This window comes from Sciurus vulgaris (genome assembly GCF_902686455.1).
Source record: "Sciurus vulgaris genome assembly, chromosome: 3".
NCBI classification, from domain to species: Eukaryota; Metazoa; Chordata; class Mammalia; order Rodentia; family Sciuridae; genus Sciurus; species Sciurus vulgaris.
In genome coordinates this window covers 14,699,884-14,726,892 of record NC_136463.1, presented here as the reverse complement: position 1 = coordinate 14,726,892, position 27,009 = coordinate 14,699,884, and the positions used below count along the sequence as shown (strand labels likewise).

At 44.8% G+C, this 27,009-nt stretch overlaps 1 protein-coding gene across 9 annotated transcripts; it reads left to right on the top strand.

Annotated features, from left to right (window-relative positions):
• The first annotated feature begins 7,231 nt into the window (after positions 1-7,231).
• Positions 7,232-26,412, top strand: MILR1 (mast cell immunoglobulin like receptor 1). Of its 9 annotated transcripts, none has more exons than XR_013762510.1 (9): positions 7,232-7,517; positions 8,461-8,746; positions 8,838-8,879; positions 10,428-10,481; positions 14,356-14,625; positions 18,759-18,933; positions 21,480-21,569; positions 24,189-24,257; positions 24,850-26,412. XR_013762510.1 is itself a non-coding variant. In XM_079131614.1 (9 exons), exons 2-9 carry the CDS (start codon positions 8,695-8,697, stop codon positions 24,900-24,902), a joined length of 747 nt encoding a protein of 248 aa, XP_078987740.1. In that variant the 5' UTR covers positions 7,232-7,517; positions 8,461-8,694; the 3' UTR covers positions 24,903-26,398. The 9 variants fall into 9 exon arrangements, 8 of the variants coding, with proteins under 8 accessions (XP_078987740.1, XP_078987741.1, XP_078987736.1 ...); XM_079131614.1 differs by having other exon boundaries at positions 18,817-18,933; positions 24,850-26,398; XM_079131615.1 differs by lacking the exon at positions 24,189-24,257.
• The last annotated feature ends 597 nt before the right edge of the window (positions 26,413-27,009 follow it).

The window sequence follows — 27,009 nt, the reverse complement described above, 5'->3', positions numbered from 1 at the left end:
AATTAAAGACTGTATCTTAAGACTTGGGCACTGACATAATGGGAATTGGAAGGGTATTTGAAGCTCAAGGGCACTTGGAGCTGAAGCTGAAGTTATGCAGACAACTTGGTAACTATTGAGTCCTGCATTATTACATCAATGGAAATGGGAGACTCTTCAGAAAATGAAACATTTTAGGGAATGTTATCCTTACTTGGTGATATTCTAACAGAGACTGAATGCCTTTAGATTTACAAGATTAATTCAACGAGTGAAAAAGAAGACATAAAAATGAAGAAATATGGCCTTTTTTTGTTTGAAACAAAGCATCAACTCCAAGAGGAAAACTTATGAGATCTTTAAATAAATTATGATATGAAAATGCATTTGTTGTTGAAGGGCAAAAGTGAACATAAAAGAATTCCGAAGTCACTTAAATGTATTAAATCCTCATGCTTTGCCTTTGTTAAAGTTCTATGGAAGGCTAAATAAAAGTAAAGCAATGAACTAAATTATTTTTGTTATGTAGAAATGTTAGATAACAAAAATACTGAATATAAATTTTTTGAATAGCATTATGAAAGCTATAACTTTGAGAGGCCACGCTGGCCCCAAACTCCTGGACGCCTAGGATCTCCACTTCTGGTAGCTGGGACTGCAGGTTCACACCACTGCACCCAGCTGGAACGTTTTTTTTCCTTCAAAAATTTTTTTTCATTATTATTATTTTGATTCATTGTACACAAATGGGGTACAACCTTAATTTCTCTGCTATACATGAAGTAGAGTCACACTGTTTGTGTAATCATACATATACATAGGGTACCAACTGGAACTTTTTAAATTTTGTAATTGTTAATGTCCATCAGAGGTTAATGTCCATGCAGAACTTAAAACCACGAACGACATGGTTAGTGTGAAGAGAAATTCTCAGTTTTCTGAGTGTACCCATTACCCGACGGTCAACCATTTCAAGGAAAATGGTTGGAAAAATGGTTTTTCGTTGGAAAAGTTCAAGGCAGTTTCCTGGGGCCAAACTGTCCCAGACAGTAAGGGCTGACCAAATCGTGGTCAGGAAGACCAAGCTGACCACTTCTAAACATCAACAAATCCTTGGTAATTATACAAATGATTCAATTAACTACTGGCATGGAAAAGTCTCACTTGATGAGCCGTTTCCTAACAGGTTAGTCTAGAGACAAAGCAAGGGTGGGGTGGCATCTATTTTTAAGTTTTCGATCCATGTGCTGGTTTACAGATTTGTATTCCTCTACTGGTTAAGTATTTTTCTAATACTTCCCCATTCCCCATTACAGGTTTTCTAAGGATTAAATGAGATTCTCAGTGTAAAGTTCTTAGCGCAACAGAAAGGGATATACTGACTGTATTGGGCTTATGGTTCTCAATCTTACCAACCTAACAAATTACTGTGGATAGTGATTGCATGGATTTGGCATGATCTGGGGCCCCAAAGGATGTGCCAGGTTCATGGGTGAACGTCTCCTTTTTCAATTTGAGATTTCATCTCAGATTTATTGTGCCACCAGTGACATTTTTCATTCGTTTTCCGGGGCCTGGCTAACATGTTCCTAGTAACGTTTGCTAACAGTTGTGAGTAGTATTTTCCCTGGTTTCATCCGCTGTCCTTGTGTGTCATCTGTGGTCAGCAAGCTTCCTGCCTGTCACTGAGGGTTTCACCCTGAGAAATGCCGCTGACCTACCCATACCCGATGCTTCCCAGGGACCCAGCTGCGCCCTCTGCCCAAGCACAGACGGAGGACAAACTCCTGAGAGAGCATCAAACCTGTCACACCTGCCAAACCTCCACTTCCCTTTAGCAGAAATTCTAGCACTGGACGGGGAGTGAGCGGTCATCCCACCAGAAATTCAACTCGTGGAACTCTTTCTATGCCCCTTTCTTGAGCGAGAAAAATTGCTGCTATCACAGTACAGATGGAGCAGCTCTAATCTGAAAATCCAAAACTTTTTGAGCCCTGACGTGATGTCCACTGGTGGAAGTTTCACCCCTGACTTCACGTGAGGGGTTGCAGTTGAAACACCATGCACGACACGGTTTATTCGGTATTCCCAAGGAGAAATAGGCCCTCCCGTCCCCTTCAGCTGTGATGTACCTTTTCCAGTTTCCCTCAGCTTTCTCCACACAAGCGCGCCCACCGATAAACCAACACCCAGAGGCCAGACGCCTCTACAACAGGTTCTTCACGGTGCCCACCCTGGGCCACCACTTCTGCGTTACTATATGTGGTTTTGCTTATTCTCTGCTCAGCAGGGTGATGATATTGTCGAAAATGTCAAAAAGGTCAGCAGATACCCCTACGGGTAGCAGCCATAAGAAAAAGGGGAAGGATTTACGTCCATCTGTAGCCCAGGAAGCCACACTGTCGGAAAAAACTGGACAGGGGTGAGTGAGGAACGTCACACCGAGGGGGCGAGGTGCACTGACCAGCATCCAGGGCCCAAAGAAACTGAAGGACATACTTGGCATTCCAGGCTGAGTGCCAGGCACAGAAGATAATGAAAAACAAGAAAATGCAGCTCAAGGCTAAAAAACGAGGCTCTCGACTGTGTTTGAAGAGCGGCCTGGTGACTCTTGACGGTGTGCTGATTTATGAAATAAGCCAAGAGCCATCGCAGTGAGCTGAAATGGAAGGGAGCTGGAAGTGTTCAACAGGCAGGTTGTGGCTCTCCAGGGACAGACGTGGCACCCTGTATTTGATGATTTGTGATGATGAAGCAAGGGCTGATCACAAAGCGGTGGGAGAATCCATTGACGGGTTAGCCGACCTCACAGCTGATGGAAACCCAATGCCAGAACCAGTCTGTAATGCTGGCAAAATGCCGGTGTTTTGATGTCGTTGTCCATAAAGGCACTGACTACGGCTGACGAAGCATCCCAGGAATCAAGGATGCCAAGAACAGGATAACTGCGCTGGGATGGGCTATTCACCGCTTATAGGAGTGTGGTTTTTTGTTTGTTTGTTTTGTTTTTGCTACCTGGCTCCAGTAGAAGTGAACCCAGGGGGCTGAACCACTGAGCCCACTTCCCCAGCCCATTTTTATATTTTATTTAGGGACAGGGTCTTGCTGATTTGCTTAGGGCCTCACTAAGTTGCTGAGGCTGGCTTTGAACTTACGATCCTCCTGCCTCAGCCTCCTGAGTCACTGGGATTACAGGCATGCACCACTATGCCTGGCAGTTCTAACCAGTCCATTAATTCTAACAAAGGGCAAGATGGCCAAGGATATCTGTTCTGATTGGTTTCCCAAACATTTTGTACGAGTGGTTGGTGTTGACTGCAGGGAAGCTGAATTGGCTGATGACTACAAAATTTTGTTATTGCTCAACAACTGTTCTGCTCGTCCTGCAGCTGAAATTCTTATCAAAAATAATCTGTATGGACTGGGGATGCAGCTCAGTTGGTAGAGTGCTTGCCTTGCATGCACAAGGTCCTGGGTTCAATCCCCAGTACCCCCCCCCCACACACACACACACAAGTAATATTCTTTATGCCATGTCTTTCCCCCAAAATGTAACTTCATCAATTCAGCCACATGGTCAGGGTATCTTTAGATCAATAGAGAGTAAACATAAAAACGTGTTCTTGAACAACATTCTAGCAGCAGTGATCAGAAGTGAGGGCGTGGAAGTTTTTCTCAAGGAGTTTAGCATCAGGACTGTGCCTGCTGTTGCCAAAGCTTAGAACACATTGACTAAAGACACACCCGTGAATTCTGACACCACCTCAGACCCGCTCGGTGTTCAGTGATGACACTGAACCAGGTGCTGACCTTGAAGGATGCTGTATGCTGAGTGAGGACTAATATGATAGCTGACTTTCTTACGTATGTACAAGATACTCTTCAGCATCCTTCAGTAAGCCGAAGTCTTTAACATTGACAACGAGGCTCTAGTTTTTCGTACATTGACTGATGGTGAAATAGACAAAGTGGTCATGATATCAACCAAGGTGTCATGATAATGGGAAAAAAAGAAATCCTCAGATGACATGGTGGAAAATGTGTGATGGGTTTCTGAAGGACTAGAGCAGCAGGCCCGGTAACAGAACAAGATATCACGTCCCCTCGTAAAATCAGATAATGATTTCTAAGACAATGATCACTGTACTGAGGCAGATGACTTGCAGGAAACGTTTCTTTGTGGGTTTTTTGTTTTTGTTTTTGGTTTTTTTTTTTTTTTTTTGTGGTGCTGAGGATTGAACCCAGGGCCTTGTGCTTGCAAGGCAAACACTCTACCAACTGAGCTACATCCCCAGCCCCAGGAAACATTTTTAAAAGTCATCCAACAGAATGCGTCCTCATCCTAGAGGACCCTCTTCCTGGTCCCTCAACTGCATCAGATAGCTCCTCTTACCTAAAACATTAAATGAGGGGTACAGTAGACTTTTAATGGAAGCACAGCCTGGGGGCTGGGGCTGGGGCTCAGTGGAAGAACACTTGCCTCACACGTATGCGGCACTGGATTCGATTCTCAGCACCACATATAAATAAATGAATAATTAAAAAAAGACTTCACATTCAAAAAAATTAAAAAACTAAAAAAATAAAAAACACAGCCTGGTTGCGGGGATGCGGGGGGAGGGAAATGAAAGCTGCCCTTGTTTTTGTTTGTCAGCTGATATAGACCTTCTGGGGATGCCCCTGCTCTGCACACCCTGAACATTGATTCAGTTTTTGACTATATTAATGGCATGTGATTTTTTTTTTTTTTTACCACTAAGTACTTATGTGTGAATAAGTGTAAGAAAATGATTGCTTATTGGAAGTGTATAAATTCAGAGCCAGGAATGATAGAGAGTGACACCTCTGCTTTCTGAAGGTTCAGCATACAAACTTTATTTCATGCACAAAACAATTTATAATATCATATAAAATTACCTTCAGACTGTGTGTGTGTATAAATCCCCAAGATCTCTCATTATGTACATTGCAAATATTCCAAAGTCTGAACCTTCTGGTCCCAAGCATTTGGGATAAGGGATGCTCAAAAAGCAGCATAAATCACTGAGTGTCACACTTTTTAAGAAGAGCATGTAACTTAAGACTTTCTATAAACTGAGGGTTAGAGACATTTTCTTTCCACACCCTGGTGGTCACACCAGGAGGATGTGGGACGATTCCACTCTGCCCTGGCTCTGCTCAGATCCCCCAGAGGTGACAGGGTATGGGCCCTGAAATGACAACTGTGGGCTGGGGGCTGGGAGCCCAAGCTGTGTGTGTGACACTGGAGAGGGATGCTGGCCTAGAAGAGCCTGTTCCTGGGCAGGGACCTGGCTTCTCCACGGATAGGGCACCTGACATGGGAACATGGGACAAGAACCAGCACCTCAGGTGGCCCTTAGCTCTCTCCCCTGGGAAGCCCCTTGTCACACATCCACTCTTTTCAGACCTGTGAGAGCTGAATCCATGGCCTTACTTCTGTGTATGCTTCAGGGAGTCTGGAGAATTCTGGATCCAGTAGAAGTGAACCACAAGCCCCTCAGGGTTGAACTAAGAGACTCTGAGGCCTGAGGTCAAGAGGATTCTGATGGTGAGTGAGGATTCTGGCAGTGGAGAAGGCTTAGGAGCCCACCTTTGGCTCAGAGAGATCAGGGGTTGAATCCCAGCTTGCTAATCACTAGCTGAGATTTCCTCCATGTAAAATGGGGATGGTAATCCTCCAGACGATGGGAGGACATCATGTGGGAAAAGCATTCCACCCAAGGACACGAGGCTGTAAACAGCCGCCATAGCTAATTGCCATTGATGATAAACTGTCCCTAAGGATGAATGTTATCCATGGCAAGGAATTTCATGGAAACTGAAGGGCAGGGAGGGCTGAAGACCTTCCTGAGAGCGAGAACAATATGTGGAAATGAATTACACTCATACCTACTGGGTACTTTCTTTGTTGAGTGTGCTGTTTCCATTTTTGTAGTTTACCAGGACTCAAAACAGGTATTTTTTCTTAAGAAAATTGGGGCTATTGTTCGCAAGAGGTTAGGTTGACAGAGGACAGGCTGGACCCCAGGTGAGTCCTTCCAGCAAGAAATATTATTTTCACCTTTCATGTAAAACTTACTTTTCCCTTCTCAGTGACTGCGGTTTGGAGTCCTGGCCTCTGGGGAAGTGGCCCTGACTTCCTGCCCTTGCAGAGTGGTGCCTACTACCAGGCTTGACTGAGGACAGGGAAAAGTGTCAAGTGTCCCTTTCCTTCCCCTTCTATATAATAAGAATATTAATTCAGAAAAGAATTCCAAAAATGCTAAAAATACACTCTTCTAAATACACTCTTCCCCATAACTCTAACAGCCAGATAGGGCCAATATGGACATTTTGAGAAAGCATTCCTCCAGTTTTTCCCTATGCATTTAAGTTACGTACTACCTTACAACTGTTTATAACAGGGTTTTCTGTTTCATTGACCATATTGTGATTCTCTTCACACATCATGAAATAGTCTACAACATCATTAAAAAAATTCTTTGTCATATACACTGGAAAGTATGAGCAGTAGTTACAAACTAGCACGGCATTTTATTTTTTTTATTTATTTGTGGTGCTAGGGATTTAACTCAGGGGTGCTTCACCACTGAGCTATAGCCCCAGCCCTTTCTGTTTTCTCTTTTGAGACAGGGTCTCACTAAATTGCCCAGGCTGGCCTTGAACTTGTGATCCTCCTGCATCAACCTCCCCAGCCACTGGGATTACAGGCATGCACGACCATGCCCAGCAAAATGTTCAAGATTTTCTTTTCTGTTCTACAAAACAAGTGATAGTAATTTGGATATTGTTACTCACTTTCAGTCACTGTATTGCTGTAGACATACTTCATTCAGGAAAAGTTTTTAGCTTGCATTTTTTGGAGTGAAGATTTTTTCAAATAATGTAACTCCGGTTTCAAAAAAATACATATGCTCTCTTAAACAGGTGATTTGATGACTCTTGACATTATTTTTTTAAAGTAAAATTAAATCCCTTTTCTTGTAGCTATAAATCAATGTTGCACAAATAGACGTTTAAGACAAGAGCATCCTGCTACTCTAAAGTAGCGGATGGTGGGAAAAGAAAAAGTTGAGGGTTATATTGGAGCCGGTCACCGGTACAAAGGCCTGCTTACAGACACACATGGATTTGTATGTGCAAACACAGTTGTGGTCCGTTATACTTTATTTCATTTCACTGATCATTTTCTTCCGACTATAACTGAAAGCAGCAGCCTGCAATGTTTTGTAAACCTTGCTCCTCTTCAGTTACTTATGAACAAGCAGTACTTAATCTTCCATTGCCACATTTCCCTGATCTGACAACGTCTTCTTCAGATTCGTTCTCTACTCACTGAGATTCACTGTCCAACAACTGGACTTGTGATTCACTAAGCGATTCATTAGGAAAGAGTTCATCTGATCCATCACGGTCATTTCCCAAGTTTTGTGTCATTTCCACCTTTGCCATTTAGATCTTCTGATGTATTTATTTTGTCCTGAAATGGAGGTTTGTCCTGGATCTTTTCTTACAAGGTGAGTAGGAAAATGACAACTATTAATCTTGAAAATAATAAAAGTTTCCAAGGTCTTCTCCTTGCCTGAGTCTTGTCTCCGATTTGTATTGTATCTGAGAGAGAAACCTTTGCCACAGTTGTACGTAAAAATGTGGGTACCCCAAATGAATCTCTTGTTATTCTGGATTTGGTTTTGTTTTTCCAACTAGCCAGCAGTGGTAACTGAAAGGTGACGGGATGCTGGTGAAGATTGCCAACACGAAGAAAAGAGGAAGCTGAATTTTGTGCATGCATCTGACAGCAGTACACCCATTCAAGTTTTTGGGCAAGGTGGTACATGCCTATAATCTCCATGCTTTGGGAGGCTGAGACAGGAGGATCACAAGTTCAAGGCCAGCTTCGGCAACTTAGTAAGGCGCTGAGCAATTTAATGAGACCCTATCTCTAAATAAAAAAATAAAAAAGGGCTGGGGATGTGACTCAGTGGTTAAGCAGCTCTGGGTTATCCCTGGTGCCAAAAAGAAGGGAGAAAAAAAACAAACTTTTATAAAGTACTGTAAAACTATTATAGCCACAAACTGGCAAAGGAAGCGCCATTTAAAAAGCAGGCGTGATTCGGAATTAGAGAATTGCACACAGTTATTCAGGTCATTTTGGGAGCAGAGACAATCAGGTGTGTTTACATATATAACAATATAACCCGCAGGGCACGGTGGCGCACACCTGTAAACCCAGCTGCTCGGGAGGCTGAGGCAGGAGGATGGCAAGTTCAAAGTCAACCTCAGCAAAAGTGAGGTGCTAAGCAACTCAGTGAGACCCTGTCTCTGAATAAATACAAAATAGGGCTGGGGGATGTGGCTCAGTGGTCAAGTGCCCCTGAGTTCAATCCCTGGGACCACCCCTCCAAAAAAAAAAAAAATGTAACAGCCAGATTTTTCTTTTTCTTTATCCCACTGTCCAAGGCCCCAGCCAGTTGGAGGCAGGGCCACCCTGCCCTGTGAGAACTTGTGTAGTAACATAGGACGTTACTACACAATGGTGAAACCAACCCATCGGATTGTGCAAAGCTCATGGAGATCCTCTGATTTCCTCAATATGGTCAAGAAAAGGAGGAAGTTCTCGAAGCAGCTCATCAGCATCGAGAGCACCTCTACCATAATCTCTGCTCCACACTCCTCTCTGTTCCACTTAAGAGAATGTGGAGACATTTGAACGTGCTCTTCTGGGGCATTTTTTCTTCTGTTACCTGTAAGCCCACACGTCTTCTTGAGACTCGACTCTCCACACCGAAGCATTGTGTGGAAATTGAGCTTTCTCATGTTCCTTTTCTCTCTTTCAGTTCAAAAAGCCGTTCTGACTTGCAGTAGCATGAGAACAAATGGTAAGTTTCATTTTCTTCTCACTGAAGCTATTTTAATTAAAATGGGAAGATGGTCAGCTTTAAACATGAGTGCTCGTTTATAAGGTTTTAGTTCGTTTGCTTTTAGATGAACAATCAAAGAACAAAGTCTTTTCAGCTACATAAACGGTTTAAATAAACTGATTTTAGGGAGGGGGTTGGAACATTTTTTCCTGGACTCAGAGACAAAGTATTGAGATTACTTTTACAATGAACTGTTTCTAACTTTCTGTTGTTGTTCAACTAGGAAACCAATACATAATCATTGCAAAATAATTCAAGCAACACTAGAAATATATATATATCAGAAGGCAGGTCCGGTGTAGTGGCCTGTAATCAATCCTAGCTACTTGGGGGACTGAGGCAGGAGGATCGCAAGATCAAGGCCAGCCCCAGCAATTTATTGAGACGTTGTCTCAAAAATCAAAAACTAAAAAGGGCTGGGGATGTGGCTCAATGGTTAAGGAACCCTGGGTTCCATCCCCAGTACCAAAAAAAAAAAAAAGACAATCTATACCGCGTTAGATCCTCACCCTGGCTCTGCTGTTGCCCAGCTGTCAGCCTGGGCCAGACATAACTAGCCTAATTTAATGTCTCTCAACTATGAAGTGGAGTACTAAAAGTACCTACCAAGGAGGGTCGTGTGGGGGTGGAATGAGACAGTCTTTGTTCCTCTGAACAGCTCCTGGCAAACAGAAGGCTATTGGTATGTGCTAACCCTATTCCATATGCATTCTTTATTCCTGTATAAAATAAAACTGTGGTCACATTTCCTCTAATCCCTTTCCACTCTCTATTTCTAGAAGCAACCACTATCAATCATGTTTTTCTATTCAGTATCATTGTTAAAATTTTTTTTTCCTCCAGGGCTGGGGATTGAACCCAAGGCCTCGTGCATGCGAATCAAGCACTCTATCTAGCACTTAGCTACACCCCAGCCCTAAATACACTCATGTACAACTTTTCCTTTTAATAGAAGTTATAGATTTATCTCATTTTTTTCCCCAAGAGTTGCATGGTATTTAATTTATTTATTTTTTGCAGTACTGGGGATTGAACCCAGGGGTATTCTACCACTGAGCTACATCCTCAGTTCTTTTTATTTTTTAAATTTTGAAACAGGTCTTACTAAATTGTTGAAGCTGGCCTCAAACTTGTGGTCCTCCTGCTTCAGCCTTCCAAATAGCTGGGATTACAGGTGTACACCACTGTACCTTGACTACATGGTATTTTATAATATGATCCAGCCATAGTTCATTTTTATTGATTATTCCACTTTTTTTTTTTTTTTTTTTTTTGTGGTGCTGGGGATTGAACCCAGGGCCCTGTGTTTGCGAGGTAAGCACTCTACCAACTGAGCTACATCCCCAGCCGATTATTCTACTTTTTTCATAATATAAACAATACTGTAATAGCACTATACAAAATATCTTTTGTGGGCAAATGGGAGTTTGAGAGCATCTCTGTAGGATAAAATCCTAAGAATTGAAATTTGCCAGGTCAAAGGGAATATCATTTAAATTATTACAGATTCTCAGTGTCGCCCTCCCACCAGGCTGAACCTACCCATGGTCACCAGCTGGGGTAAGTGTGAGCTCATCACACTGGCCCCAGTGGTGGATATAATTGTTTATAAAATGTGTGCCAATCTAATGAGAGCAAAGTGATATCCCAGTATTTTAATTTGAAGTTGTCTCATCACTTAGAAAGCTGCACATCTGTTTCATGTTTATTGGCCATTAAGGTTCCAGCATTCCCATATAAAGGAAATGTAGGGATGGCTATCGGGTTGGAAAGGGAAGTGAGGTCTTGTTTTGAAGTTGAGCAGATGCATGACTGAGAAAAATGTTAATTATGCAGATCAAAGAGTGGGAGGGAGCTGACGGTATTTTCCAGGCATATAAATCTGTCTTCCACCCAAGCTGAATCTTTGGTCCCAGTGGTATCTAGTGGCCATCTGCATCTCTTCTTCTAGAAATTACCTATTTATATTACTTGCCTGCTAACTGGATTGTTGGCCTTTTTCTGGTTGATCTGAAGTTGACTTCTGTATGTTTAAAAATCCTTTGGTTGTACTGACTCTTTAAGCATTTTGTTCACTTGACTTTTAATTTTGTCATAGAGGAGTTTGAAGTTCTCAGGTAGTTCAGGTTTTTAATCTTTTCTTTATGGCTCCTAATTTTTTTTTTTTCCTTATTTGGAAGACCTAATCTGACCTAACAATGTAAAAATATTTCCCTGTATTTCTCTTCATTCTTTCATAGTTGTTTTTGTTTCATTTTGTCCGTTTGATTTTCTGAAGGGGGTTCTTTTTTTCTTTGGCATTTCTAAATAAGGACAAACAATCAAGCTATCAAAAACACTGGAACCAGATCCAAAAACCTCAAAAGCCAACTTGAAAATCAATAAAAAAGTGACAGTAAGAATAATAACTGTAATGAATCAAAACACATCAAATATGTTCAAATGCATTTTTAAAAGATTCTGAAAGAAAAATATGTCACTGCTATAAGATGCTAAGAACCAACTTTTTTTTTTTTTTTCAAAACTGGTCAATAAAAGGACAGAGTCAAACTTTACCCTGACTTTCTATATAAATCATATTTCAATGTAACCAAACAATTGACCAGGAAAAGCTTCTCTTTATAGAATTATTTCAGATAATAAATAAAAAGAAATGAAAGAAGTAGGATATTCCACTTACCAACTCTGAATGAACTCGTTATTCCGAAGGCTACTAAAAAAAAAAAAGGAAAAAAACAGATCAGCAGATAGTATATGCTTCCTATGGAACTGCACACTTCCTACTATGATGCTTTCTTGCTAAATAAAAGCATCAACAAAGGATCTCGAGTAGATAGGAGGTGGAGGAAAACACAGAGAAAAAGAAAACACAGAGACAATTTTAAGCAAAACTGGGGCCAGGTGGGACACTGCACTTGGATGGAGGAACATTGACCCAGGACTAGCTCCACAAGTTTATTATATAGGGTCTCATAATCAGGAAGTTAAGATATAGGGGTATTATAAATTGTTCAAGACTTGTGAGTTATCAAGAGGCTTTTTTATTTACAGAACTAGAAACATTTTTGTAGCTATCTTACTGATGCAATGCTAAGAACATCTTGCTATTATCCTGCTGCACCCAGGAAGCCCATTGTACTGGAATGTCTGATAACTGTTAGTATCAGAGCTGAGTGTCAAGGCTGTTCACATCAACTTTGGGCAAGGAATGTTTCCCAGGCTTGGCTTTTGTCAACCCCACAGGATCAGCCAATGACTGGGGGTTCATCTGCTCTCTACAAATCTGAATTTCATTAATTCCATACCTTTAATAACTGATTTATCAGGAATATAGGGGACAGGGGATACCATAGAATCAGCAAAATCCTTATCATAGAACACTCAGAAAAAACGACTTGCTTTCTCAACAAATACATTACAAGGAAAAAATAGGCAGAAAGGTCCAAGGCCTATAGTTTTTGTTTATTTTCAGTGCTAGGGTTGAACCCAGGGCCTCACACAAGCCAGACAAGCGCTGTACCACTGAGTTACCTCCCCAGGCCTCAAACTGGTCTTAGTCATAGCAGCTGTTTCAGAGTAGTGGCTAAGTAGAATTAGTCTTGACAATATGGCAGCCTGTTTCATTGATTTGGCTTGGGAGAGTTCTTGCAGCAGCCCATTGTAAGGAATCCCACAGAGACCATGAGGGACACGGGAAATCACGTAAGGGAGTTTATTAAGCAAACAGAGTGTCTCCCTGCAGGGTAAGAGAGAAAATGAGAGGAAAAGAAAGGGAAAGAGAAAGGGTACGTGCTAGAGAGAGTGGAAAGCCAGAAGGAGAGAGAAAGCAAGTGTGTAGGAAAGAAAAGCAAGAGAGAAGATGGCGGTGAAGCTATCTTTAAGAATCCCGTGGGCCTAACAGGGCACCAATAATGGAGCAGGATACTTGCAAGCTGACTGATGAACCAATAGCTAGCTAGAATGTTCACAGATTGACAGTAGTTGGGAGGCGGGGAAAATGGCTACACCGGAAAGGGCGGGGAGAGCAGCTTTCAGACTGACAAGCTAGGTTGTGATGACTCGAAAAGGGTGGGGGGGAGCAGCTTTGTATTACACCCATGACCTGAGCATTCATCCCTGTGGCCCTGCCATGCCATTTAAGTGGGGTGAGACGGAAATGACTCCATTTTGCGTAGTAATTTTCACACTGCAATTGGTAAAGCAGCCATCATTCATATTGGCCGTTTAGGGGGCTGCTGGGTCATTCTTGTGGTTTGGACAGTGTTTGTGTTCTTATCTGTGGATGTGACTATGGAGCGGTCTCGTTTCTGTCTAGAGTGGCTTCAACCGGTGTCAGTGTTCTATGAAACCATTCATGTCCGATAGCAGAACACCAAGGCCTTGCCCGGGACAGGTCACTTTCTGGCCAGGTCAGTCCGCGATTGTCAGAGCCTCCTCGTCTCTTTCTCAATACAGAAATTTGTGAACAAAACAATAAGTGGTCAGATACTTGCTTTAAAAATAGTCTGTTTTCTGTTGACGATAGCACAATACTACAAACTAAGTCAAGGCAGCTCTTTAGGAACATATATGTGCATGTCCTGGTTCCTCTCCCTCCTCCCCCTCTCTCTCTCTCTCTCTCTCTCTCTCTCTCTCTCTCTCTCTCTCTCTCTCTCTCTCTCTCCTTTCTTTTTACTCACTGAGATTGAACCCAGGGCCTCACACATGCTAAGCAACAGCTCTTCCTCTTCCTCTTCTTATAGAGCCACCCATATTCAGTCATGGGACTCCACCCTGATGACCTTATCCAATCCTCATCACCTCCCAAAGGACCCGCCTTACACCACAGTGTGTTTGCTCTCTCTTCATACCTCACAATAGGGATTAAATTCCAACTTGAGTTTGGAAGGGGAAAAATCATATTCAGACCCCAACAATCCTAGGAGGGGTCGGAGGCAGACAATGGGATGGGTCACAAGTCGTTTATTGTTGAAGTTGGGTGGTGGGTCCCTGGGGGTTCTTGATGCTGTCGTCTGTACTATTTTGTTTGAAATTTTCCAAGATAAAAACAAACATGAAAATAACTGATGGACCACACGAGCCATCAGACAGAAAGTGTGTCCTGGAAGCTGGAGCTGTGGAGAGATTTCCAAGTCAGCAGAGCCAGTCCTGCTGGAGCCCCTTTTCAGATCCTCCCTGGCAAGAGAGGCGGCAACCACAAAAAGAGTTCACCGGCTCACATCCACCTGCCAGTCACTGCGAGGAGGCTCTGGGCGTGCTGAGCTTCTTCATGCACGTGGTCTGCCTCTGCAGGCAAGGAATACCTGCCTTAGGAAAGCTGGCCAGGACCCAGTGTCCCCATCACTCAACCCATAAAACATGGCTAGAGGCCCACTGAGTTCTTATGAAGGGATTTTAACAAGGACACTTTTGTCATGTGATTTTTGTTTTCCAGAATTCTCTTCTCCAAGTTTGAACTCAAATACGAGTTCGGTTGTGATGGGTCAGAATGTATCTCTGCTTTGCTCCCACAAGAACAGATCACTGGACATCGCCTATTTCTTGTTTTTGAATAAGAAATTCCTGGTCAACAAGACAGGAAGAGGCGAACCTGTGACTTTTAACCTAACCATCTCCAGTGCGGATGATTTGGGCCCCTACAAATGCAAAGCCACAGTTGTCAACTGTTCATTCTACAGTGCCCAATTCAACTTCACAGTCATCGGTAAGTAGGTCACCTGACACTTGGAGGTCCTGCGATGTGGGGGATTTGTACCTGTTCCACCAAGGGCTCCTGTGCCCCTGGCCAACACTCAAGATCCTTGTCACTGAGGTCTTTTTTTTTTTTTGGGGGGGGGGTGGGGGCAGGTAACTAGCGATTGAACTCAGGGAACTCATTCGCTGAGCCACATCCCCAGCCCTATTTTGTGTTTTATTTAGAGACAGCGCCTCACTTTTGCTGAAGCTGGCTTTGAACTCAAGCTCCTCCTGCCTGAACCCCCAAGCTGCTGGGATTACAGGCTTGTGCCATGGCGCCCAGCAAGGTCTTTATTCTTTTTTTAAAATATTTTTTCAGTTGTAGACGGACACGATATCTTTATTTATTTACATGTGGTGCTGAGGATGGAACCCAATGCCTCACACATGAGAGGCAAGCACTCTACCACCGAGCTACAGTGCCAGCCCCTAAGTCTTTATTCTTAATAATCCCAGTTCACTTTCTCTTTCAAAGACCTTGGACTGTTTCAGATAATAGTCTTAGATCTTTAGGCAAACGTCATAGATCTCAGATGCTTTATTTCATGATTCTCAGCATGTGGGCAAAACCCCCTTCTTTCTGAGGACTCAAGAAGTCTTGGAATCAGGGCACAAACTGAGCAGAAATTATAATTTTAAAAGGAATATGCATAAGAAGGAAAGCCCCAATAAACACACGGTGGGCAGGGTGAGGGCAGTAGCTAGAGGATAATATTTCCTAGTAGGGCCAGTGGACCCATGAATACATGTTTTCTGTGCATGTATGTTTTCTTCAAGTTGTTACACTGCCCTGGAGACAGTGTAATTTACCTGTTCCGGTAAATTCTAAAACTACGCCAGTCGCAGTGGTCCACAACTGTAATCCCAGCAACTTGGGAGGTTGGGGTGCCGGGAGCAGCCCCAGCAACTCGCGGGGTCCCCAGAGGACGGGTGGAGTCTGTGCAGAGGAGCGACTCGAAGCCCTGGAGCAGCCGGAAGCGAGTGCTGCTCAGATTTATTTTAGCTCTTCTTTTACAATATTAAGTAAAGCAGGATTAAACAAGATACAAGTTATAGAGAAATTACCACAAGGTTTGTCATTAACTTTCCAGCAGGTGTCTAACGCAGAGCGGGTACATTAAGGTCAACTTTCTATATTTACTTGAAGTTACTCGCCTGAGCATATTACAGTGAAAGGTACTTTCCTCTTTTCACCCTACTGGCCTTTATTTACCCTCCGGGGTCAGACCTATTGTCAGCATAATGACTCTATTTTGTTTTAAGCTAATTTTACCAAACTGCTAAGCAAAACATGCGCTAATCTTTAGCTCATATTATTATGTTTTTGATTTAACCTTAAAGGTCTACTCTATTACCTAAACAAGCTCAGGTAAAACTAAGTTAGGTTGTTTACTGCCGAACAATCAGTGTGAGTGCTTGATTTTTATCCTAATGTTCTTTATGTTATTGATTTGTCCTCTACCTACTATAATACATATGTGAGACCTAAGCCAGCATAAACTACTCATAACCAGTTAACATGCAATAAGGGATTTGATCTTAAAATATTTTTCTAGTTGTTTGCCTATGCGGTTTCTTTGTTCTTTAGTCCTACATTTCCAGGATGGCCCTTGACATCCAAACCTTTGAAGGAAGGACAAACATTGGACATTTGTTCATTTACCATTAATATTAATTATTCATTCACCATTTTCATTGTACACTCCTGTACAGGGAAGAGGTGGATCTGTGGGAGGTGGGTCCTTATATTTATTCATTTGTTTCCCTCTAGGTGGCTATCACAAAGTCCCCCAATCTAGTAAGCTCAGTAGGGTGGTCCTTGTACTGTGGGGACAACAAGTCTCCTGTTTGTCAGGCTGTTTTTCTGGTCAAGCATTAACTGGGGCAGGTGTGATCAGCATATGAGCAAGCTATTCCTGTAACTAGTTTTCTGAAGAACTCCTCACACTCTGTACCCTCAGACTTATTATGTGTGATGTTGGTACATTTTTTTAAAGCACTCCTCATCCTCCCCCAAGCTCCGCAGACTCATTGAGGTTAAATTCTTATCACGACAATCAGGAAATATGTTTTGCAGTTGCACAGTTATAAGTATGATAATTATAAGAAAACACCCAATTCCTAGGAGAGGTGACAGGCAATTTCCTGGAATGGGGGCCTTGCCAAGCCCTTCCCCGTGCTTGGACCTTGTCAAGCAGCATGGCGGAAACAGTCCCCGCCATTGAGGCAGGAGGATGGAAATGTCAAGGCCAGGTTCAGCAACTTAGCAAGGCCCTAAACAACTTAGCAAGACCCTGTCTCAAAAGCAAAAAAATAAAAAGACCTGGGGATGTAGGTCAGTGATAGAGAGCCCTTGGGTTCAATTCCCATTATCAAAAAATAAATAAATAAATTTATGCCATCTTTAATTAAGGCCTATCAATTAAGTGCCTGCTCTGAGCATGCAGCTGTGCTCCTGGGATCTCAGTGATACCTAAGACGTGGTCATGTTCCCAACCCAGTAAGAGGTGAAGGTATGAGCCATACACACAAATTCATTGATCGCTGATTGACTCATCAAATATTTCATGAGAATCCAGATATGCCTAGCCCATCTGGTTCCGGGCCTGCTGGAGCTTCCGGTCTAGTGGGGGATACACAAACACAGCTACTCACACAAAGAAATCACACGTTTCGGGGTTGCTGCAAAGGAGAGGCAAGCGGGATGAGGAGGCGGGACCCGCCTAGGCAGCGCTCTAGGGAAGGCCCCTCGCACAGGCGCGGATACTGAGGTAGGGCCGGGAGGAGAGACTGGGAAAGAGGGCGCCAGCCCAGGACCATCGTGCTCAGAGCTCCCACTCGGGGAGGCTGGTAAAGCTGAAGGTCAGCTGAGGGGGTGCGTGACCCCAGCTGAGGCTGGAGAGAGAGGGGACCAAGGTAGGAGGGGCTTGGAGCATGGGAAGAGTCCTCCATGTGCAAGGACAGGAAGGAAAACATTAGGACGCCACTTGTCACCTTGGCAGCTAATTCAAAGCGTATACCAGGCAGGAGTTGCAAGCTGGGGACTGGTGGGGGGGGGCGGGGGGTGTCTTGCCATCACCCAGGAAAGAAGCCATAGGGAGATGGACAGATACGGATGGATTCAAGAACTGTTACAGAAGCCAGCAGGACTTGCTCACTGGTTCGAGTCACAGATAGTGCAGGTCAGGAAAGAAGCAGAATAACTTCTGGGTGTCCAGCTTGATGAGCCAACGAAGAGGGGACCGGCCTCTGCTATGGGGAAGAATGGAAGAATAGGAATTTTTTTTTTTAAAATGGTACAAGGGAATTGAACCCAGGGGTGTTTTACCACTGAGTTGCATCCCCAGCCCTTTTAATAGCTGAATTCTTCTCCAAAATAGAGCGTGAGTTAACAGAGCACACCAGACCCCTATATTTCCTGTTGAGAGTTTCCCTTGAATCTATTTGGCAGGATTACTTCTGCTTTTTGGAGGAAGTAGAAGATTACTGTGCAACTGAATTCTATAAATGAAAATACAGATAGGATATTTCTGGATGGAGAATAAAAGTCACTCTCAACCTCACACTTAGAGCTGGATCATTGATAAAACTATACTCATTATTGATGATAAGCAGATAACCAGAATTGAGAGCCAAATAAACCTCTTTTCTTTACACATTACCTGGTGTCAAGCATTTTGTTACAGCCGCACAAAAATGGACTAAGATGGTTAGTGAATCCAATTTGCTTAGCCTTTAACATGTCCTTTCATCCTTCTAGAACTGGTGACTGCCCCAGTGCTAACCTCAGATCAATGAAGCAGAAACAGACCAACATGTAACACTACGCTGCATCTTTTTCAATGGCTTGCATAATTGTACTTTCTTTTCCTGAGTTGCTTCCAGAAATTGCAGCTGTTTCTGTACCCACCCACTTCCCACTTTGGCCACCTAAATGCAGAGTCCCTCTGGTAGGGTCCACGCAAACTCTGATGGAATTGCTTTCTCCCATAAAGGACTAATGAGTTAACTGGTGGGTTGTGGGTACCCGCTATGCCTTAGGGATCAGCTGCACAGTATATTGGTTGCCTTGGGAGAGAGGGTGATTGTCCTTCCTGCCAGGTCAGTGTCACTGGGGAAGAAGGCTGTGCACTGACCAGGGAATGCTGTATTCTTCCAGAAGGAGACAGCTGTCCTATATGCCCACTGCTGCCTCTGCTGCTTCCAGGGTTACTACTGGTGTTCCTGGCAATAATCCTAGTTCTGGTTTTTTGGCTACAACAAAAATACAAAGCAAGTAAGTTCTTCACCATTCCTACCCCTGGGTTTGGGATATAGACAGCAGAGTGGAGGGTGAGGAGGGTCAGAATAGAATGGGGAAGGGCTGGGGTGTGGCCCAGTGGCCGCACACTTGTCTAGCATTCATGAGGCCCTGGATTCTACCCCTGCACCTCAAAAACAACAACAACAAAAAACAACAAAAACAATTCCCAAGCAATGGAATGGGGAGAAAATGAAAAGAGGAGACGGGGGTGGGGAAGGTGAATAATCGAGCTTCCCAAATGGCCCTCATCTGCCCCCGAAATCCACTCGGGCCTGCAGCTTGTGTGGTCACCTGGCCTCTCCCCAGAGGAGCCCCATGGGAGGCCTAAAGCTCTGCTGTCACTGGCTCACAGTTCCTAATAATTCCTGCACTCTTTCTAAAGTCATTATTTTGAGAATATTTTGTAGTTGTAGATGGGCAGAATGCCTTTATTTTATTTATTTATTTCTATGCGGTGCTGAGGATGGAACCCAGGGCCTCACACGTGCTAGGCGAGCGCCCTGCCACTGAGCCACAACCCCAGCCCTAAAGTCATTTTTTAATAATGGCAAAATACTTATAACATGATATTTGCCCATTTAACTGTACTTTTTTTTCTTTCTGTTTCGCTCTGCTGGGGATGCACCCCAGGGCCACCACCCGGCTTCCTCCCGGGGCCCCTCCTTAGCCATTTTAAGCACACAGTTCAGTGACTTTGCTGTGCAGCCCTCGCCACTTCCCCATCCCTGTCCTGTCCTCCCCGGCTGGGTGTTTCTGCCGGTGCGACTCCTCCAGGTGCCTCCTGAGTGGAATCACGCAGTGGCTGTCCTTGTCCGGCTGATTTCACGGGCGTGGCCTCGGGGTTCTCGCGTGTGGCAGCGCAGGGCAGAACGTCCTCCCTGGTCGGGGCAGAAGAACGCTGCGCTGTAGGCACGTCCCACATTTTCCCGCCCCTGCACGGCAGCCTGGGGAACTTACCGTGAATTGCGCTGCTGCGAACCTGGGTGGACGGACGCTGGCACTTGAACGAGCGGCCCGCCTGTCCATCGGCCCGGGCGCTGCACACTGCCGAGCTCACCCTGGCGGTCCTCCTGGCACAGCTCCGTGCCTCCGGGCTCTCCCTCGCTAGGGGCAGCTCCGCCGGCCGAGCCATGAGAACGGCATCCTCCCTTCCCCACCCCAGGGCCGCATCCGGCAGAAAACTCACTAATGTCCCCAGTAAAAGGCCTCGGTTACCGGTTTTCACTAGTTCCCTCTTTGGACCTCCTCTGGTTCAGCTTTGGAAGTGGTCTTTTCATGGGGGGAATATCAAGATTTGCACAAGACACTTGGTGTCTGGGCACACAAACCAGCAAGCTGAGTTGTGCGGGGCAGGCTCCTCTGCCTCTGAGCCTCAGTGTTCTGGCCGGTAGGATGGGGCTGGGCAGATGCTGTCAGAGAGAACTAGACACTGGTGAGAGAACTAAATATAAATGGGAGGCCCCTGTGCCTGCTTCCACTCTAGAGGGTCAGGGACGCAACTGAAAATAGGCTGAGGTGTCACTCGGCATGTGGAGCATGTGGTCAGAACACACAAGGCTCTGGGTTCAATTCCAGGATCAAAAAAAAAAAAAAAAAAACAACCAAACAAGTTGAAAATAAATGTCCTAACTTATACTTCTAATTTATTTTTTTTGGGGGGGGGTACTGGGGATTGAATCTAGGGGTGCTTAACCACTGAGCCACATCCTCAGTCCATTTTATTTTGAGACAGGGTCTTCTTGTTAAGTTGCTGAGGACCTCAATATATTACTGAGGCTGGCCTCAAAACTGCAATCCTCCTGTCTTAGCCTCCTAGGGTGCTGGGATTACAGGTGTGTGCCACCATACCCAGCGACATTGCACACATTTTGAAAGCACATCTCACTTTCCTATGAAAAACCAGGTTCTTGTAAGAGTTCTTCATTATTACTGTCATAGAACTTGCCCCTGTCATTGAATATCTCTTGAAGATGTGCCAAATATTCTTATGACTCTTCTCTTCAGGAAGGAAAGAAAATGTGACCTGCCTTTTCTAATGTAATCTCTTTTTTTTTTTTTTGGTATCAGGGACTGAACCCAGGGGCACTTATAACAAGTAAGCCACATCACCAGCCCTTTTTACTTTTTATTTTGAGACAGGGTCTCACTGAGTTGCTTAGGGCCTCACTAAGTGGCTGAGGCTGGCTTTGAACTCTTCATCCTCCTACCTGAGCCTCCCAAGCTGCTAGGATCACAGGTGTGCGCCACTCACTGGCCTCTAATGCAATCTTATAGGCAAAGAATGTTCCTCTCAGGGCCAGGGTTGGGGGAGTACAACAGGAGGGACCCTAGCTTGGAGAATAGGTGCTTTGGACACATATAGGGTTTCCCCTCATTAGACATCAGTGTAGGCCACTGGAGAAGCCAGCTGCTCTTTCTTTCAGAACTTAGGAGAATTCTGCTCCTTGGCAGAAGAGACAAGGAGAAGGGAAATGTGACCAAATCCGTCCAGTTGAATGATTCTGTACCCACTTATGTAGGAAAAGCCATGAGACAGAATGTGCCCAAGGATTCTGGAGACATACCCATGGAAGGTGACTTGTACGTAAACATCTATAAAACTCCAGCAGGTGAGAGAACTTTGTTGAGTGCTTTAGTAGGTTTGGTTGGTGGGTTTTGGGTTCTTTTTGCTTTCGAAGGTCTATCAGACACATGGGTAAAAATGGAACCAAAGGAACAGAGCGCAACGTCTCCCTCCTGCCCGACATCCTGTCTCACCCCAGGGGCCATGACCAGGTTAAAATCCTCCCACAGATATCCTCTTGAATCTGCTGGTATCTAAACCAATGGCAATGGTAGCATGTGACAGAGAGGCCATTCTATACCTTGGGATTTGTTTTTTTTTTTCCACTTTAAGATATCTTGGAGAATTTTTTGTACAAGTTCAGAATGATACACACTGTGTTCCAAAGTCCTTCATGATTATTTATTTATTCATTTGTTTATTGGCACCAGGGATTGAACCCAGGGTTGTTTTACCCCTGAGTTACACCCCAGCCCTTTTTGGTTTTTTTCTTTTTTTTCTTTTTAATTGTAAACAAATGGGATACATGTTGTTTCTCTGTTTGTACATGGCATAAAGGCATACCATTTGTGTAATCATAAATTTACATACAGTAATGTTGTTTGATTCATTCTGTTATTTTTCCCTTCCCCCCACCCCTCCCACCCCTCTCTACCCTCTATACAGTACTTTCTTCCTCCATACTTGCCCCCCTCCCTAACCCTAACCCTAACCCTAACACTAACCCTTCCCTCCCCGCATTATGTGTCATCATCCACTTATTAGTGATATCATTCGTCCTTTGGCTTTTTGAGATTGGCTTATCTCACTTAGCATGATATTCTCCAATTTCATCCATTTGCCTGCAAATGCCATAATTTTATCATTCTTTATGGCTGAGTAATATTCCATTGTATATATATACCACAGTTTCTTTATCCATTCATCAACTGAAGGCCATCTAGGTTGGTTCCACAGTCTGGCTATTGTGAATTGAGCAGCTATGAACGTTGATGTGGCTGTATCTCTGTAGTATGCTGATTTTAAGTCCTTTGGGTATAGGCCAAGGAGTGGGATAGCTGGGTCAAATGGTGGTTCCATTCCAAGTTTTCTAAGGAATCTCCACACTGCTTTCCAGAGTGGCTGCACTAATTTGCAGCCCCACCAGCAATGTATGAGTGTACCTTTCTCCCCACATCCTCGCCAACACCTGTTGTTGCTTGTATTCTTGATAATCGCCATTCTAATTGGGGTGAGATGGAATCTTAGGGTGGTTTTGATTTGCATTTCTCTTATTACTAGAGATGTTGAACATTTTTCATATGTTTGTTGATTGCTTGTAGATCTTCTTCTGTGAAGTGTCTATTCATTTCCTTAGCCCATTTGTTGATTGGATTATTTGTATTCTTGGTGTAGAGTTTTTTGAGTTCTTTATAGATTCTGGAAATTAGTGCTCTATCTGAAGTATGATTGGCAAAGATTTTCTCCCATTCTGTAGGCTCTTTCTTCACATTGCTGATAGTTTCCTTTGCTGAGAGAAAGCTTTTTAGTTTGAATCTATCCCAGTTATTGATTCTTGCTTTTATTTCTTGTGCTATGGGAGTCCTGTTAAGGAAGTCTGGTCCTAAGCTGACATGTTGAAGATCTGGACCTACTTTTTCTTCTATAATCTGCAGGGTCTCTGGTCTGATTCCGAGGTCCTTAATCCATTTTGAGTTTTGTTTCGTGCATTGTGAGAGATAGGGGTTTAGTTTCATTCTGTTGCATATGGTTTTCCAGTTTTCCTAGCACCATTTGTTGACGAGGCTATCTTTTCTCCAGTGCATATTTTTGGCCCCTTTGTCTAGTATGAGAAAATTGTATCCCTTTTTGTTTTTTGAGACGGGTTCTAGCTAAGTTGCTTAGGGTCTCCCTAAGTTGCCGAGGCTGCCCTCGAACTTACAATACTCCTGCCTCAGCCTTCCAAGCAGCTTGGATTATAGGCTTGTGCCACCGTGCCTAGCTGCCTCTTAAAAAAAAAAAAAAAATATATATATATATATATATATATATATTAATTGACCAATAAAAATCACATATATTTCTCATGCACCACATGTTGTTTTGAAAGACCTACATTACTTGGTGTTGGTGTTTTTGCAGGATGGACATGGAACCCCTGGGCCACACACGCACTCCATTGAGCTGCACCCCAGCCCGGGTACACACTGTGAAATGGCTAAATGCAGCTAGTAAGCGTGAGAGCACTTCACATGCTGTCATTTTTGTGTGGAGAGAACACTTGAATCCTGCTCCCTTAGTGATTTTCGGGAAGCCGGTACCTTGCTGTTACCCATATTCTGCACGCTGTGAGATACACGTCACCTCCCGGGGGAGGCAGGACAGGCTGCGTTTCACGGTGGAGGAGACCCAAGGCCAGGAGCTCCACCCTCCCTGCGCCCCGGCACTGGGCTGGGCGTGGTGCTAAGCAATTTACCCACCCTAACGCAGCACCACCAACTCCCCGCGTAGGTCTTTCCCTTTCGCGAATGAGGAATCCGTGCCAGACCTGGAGTCAGGCGGGGAACCCATGGTCCCAAATGGCAAGAGCTTTCCACCAAGCCCATGAGCTCCACACCACTGCCCCCGTGTGGCCAGAGGGTCAGACAACTGGCCCAATAACTCCCACGCCTTGTCTTTTGCCCAGGGACAGGATACACCCAGGAGATCCATTATGCTACCCCAGTGTTCCAGAAGGTGGCGCCAGGGAAGACAGGTGGGCCACGGGGTTGGGGGATAAGAGCTGCTGTTGACAGATCAGGGTCCCTGTGACATCGCCACAACCAGGGGCTTTGGACCCAAGGCTGGGGTGGTTGGGGACCACGGGTACACCCCAGGAAGCGAGGGTACTCACTATAACTGCTCTTAACAAATCTCATCAGGAGATGGAACAGTGGGAAAGGGGGAAGGACAGGGCAGGGAGTGTCCTATAAAAAGTCCCCAAAACATTTTCAGGAATAAATGTTTTGCTGGGTGCAGTGACACAGGTTCATAATTCTAGAGACTCAGGAGGCTGAGGCAGGAGGATCACAAGTTTGAGGTTAGCCTCAGTAATTTACCAAGACCCTCAGCAACTTAGAAAGACCCTGTCTCAAAATAAAAAGGGGGTGTAGCTCAGTGCTAAAGTGTCCCTGGGTTCAATCTCCAGTACCAAATAAATAAATAAATGATTTAACACAGTTTGGGAAAAACCAGTCAATGCTTGGTTCTAACAGGCCACCTACCTCCTAGAAACAGGATTTTAGAGCCCCTCTGTTCACATATCCTACATTTCCTGAATTACCCGTATCTTCCCTTCTGTATTTCAGAAGCCTGTCGTGATCACAACACCGATTACACCTATTCTGAACTCTCCTTCTGAAATTTAAAGAAGCCAACTTCATCTCAGCATAAGACGCTTTCTAGGAAAGCGGATTTAAATGAAGCAAAAGGAGCCGCGTTTGGCCTCTTGGAATGTCTGACCCTGTGAATCCCTGTTTCTCAAGGCTAAGCGCTATTTCTTTGAGTCGCTTGGGTTTGTCCCATGGTGGCACCAGACAGCAGTGGTTAGGTGGACCCCCTGGGCCCTTCTGTGAAGTCCTTCTGCTCTTCGTGGGCGTGGACCGTCCTCCCTATTCCCTGGGTCATTTTCGTTTTGACTTTTTCCCCAGATTATTTTTAAAACGACAATTCTTAGGCCGCGATGCTCTGCACTATGTATCCTGGAGCCCTCACAGTGACCAACATTCCAGTTTCCCTGTCCCTGTGCCCACCAAGGTTCCTTGGAAGTGGATCTAAAGACCCACTGGGGGCAGGGAAGAGGAAGGAAAAGAAGAAAACGGGAGAAGACAGGGGCAACTGGATAGTCCAGGATGATTTCACTTCAAGATCCTTCACTGACCCGAGCACAGTGGCACATGCCTGTAATCCCAGCAGCTCGGGAGGCTGAGACAGGAGGATCGAAAGTTCAAAGCCAGCCTCAGCAACTTAGCAAGGCTCTGTCTCAAAATTTTAAAAAAGGTGATGGGGGGGCTGGGATGTAGCTCAGTGGTTAAGCACCCTGGGTTCAATCGCTGGTACTCCTCCCCCTCAAAAAAAGATCCTTAACTTAATTACATCTACAAAGACCTTTGTACCAAATAAAGTCCTGTTCACAAGTTCCAGGAGTTAGGACACAGACTTATGTTCTTGGGCTGCCACCATTCAAGCCATCACGGGGCACAAAATGATTTCTAGCCTGAGTGTCTTCTTCTAGGAGTTATAAGAAAAGGAAAATAAAAGTCAACAGATATATCTAGGATCCCAAACAAGCAGCTCGACCAAAGTTATCGATGCTCTCTTCTTCGTTTCGGGGCTGCCTGAACCTCAGTCCTGATTGTTCCTAGCAATGAACCTCCGACCAGATGGCCACGGCCTCTGTTACGTGGACGCTCACAGGGATGGTGTTACTAACTTGCTCTTGTAAGTGAGGAGACTCAGAAGAGTGAAGCTATCTTGCAAGGTCACCAGGGCCTGGTAAGGATTGAACCAGGAGCTCAATCCTAGCCAACAGCAACAGGGTGGGCAGGAGTGAATTTAAAGATTCCACTGCCATGAAGCAGCACGCATGAGCATCATTCCTCACTTTCTCTGTTGATATTTTTATTTATGGAAATCAGTATATTATAGAGGCTAAGCATATGCAGTTTCAGAGTCAGATCCGATCTGAACCTAGGCTGAGTCATGTGCCGTGTGACTCTGGATAAGTTACTTAACCTCTCTGGGCTTCACTGTCCTCATTGGTAAGGAAGTGGATGGGAATAATACCCACATTGTTGTGAGAATGAATGTAAAGAGCCCAGGGTATGATCAGGTATCTAATAGAACCTCAAAATGCCAGCCAATCTGAGGGTGATGGCGCTTACTCGAGACAGGCTAGTTGGCTGCCACCCTTAGGAACACTTAAGCCTTCGGCATCATAAACTTGGTGACTTGGCCGTCACTGGCTTCCTTGTCTGCCTTAACTTGAGCTCCTCTGAAGCAGAGCCAGAGACGAGGACCAGGGAGCAGGGAGTCTACTGGAGGTGATCCTGGGGAGGAGGCGTGAGGGACCGAGGAGTGAGACAGGGAAGGAGGGAAAAAGTCCAGGATCACCGGCCGGGGGCCACGGGGGAAGCTGAGCCGGGGCCTGAAGACCCTCCGAGGTCTGCAAGTCCAGACTGCCTGTGTCGGAGGACGGGCCAGGAGAGGCTTCACCCTCGGTGGCCACCCCCTCCTAGCTGAGGGTCACACAAGGTGGCCTGCACCAAAAGAACCAGTCCACCAGCCGGCGCCAGGGCCAGGCAGGCAACCACAGCTGCGTGCCCTGCTTGGCTGCGACTGTGACGGTGCCACGCGGCCCCCGGCGGGCACGAGGTGGTGCCCCTGCCCCAGTCCTGGCACCACTCAGCTGTCCCCGTGCCCACCATGGAGCTGAACCTGCCACTGAGGACGCCAGCTGGTGCCAGTCA

Excerpts from the sequence above, each read along its gene's own strand:
- MILR1 (XM_079131614.1), top strand. The coding sequence starts at position 8,695 with ATGTGGAGACATTTGAACGTGCTCTTCTGGGGCATTTTTTCTTCTGTT. Across the intron at positions 8,747-8,837 it reads CATTTTTTCTTCTGTTACCT|TTCAAAAAGCCGTTCTGACT; the intron begins GTAAGCCCACAC and ends TCTCTCTTTCAG. Across the intron at positions 8,880-10,427 it reads CAGTAGCATGAGAACAAATG|ATTCTCAGTGTCGCCCTCCC; the intron begins GTAAGTTTCATT and ends AAATTATTACAG.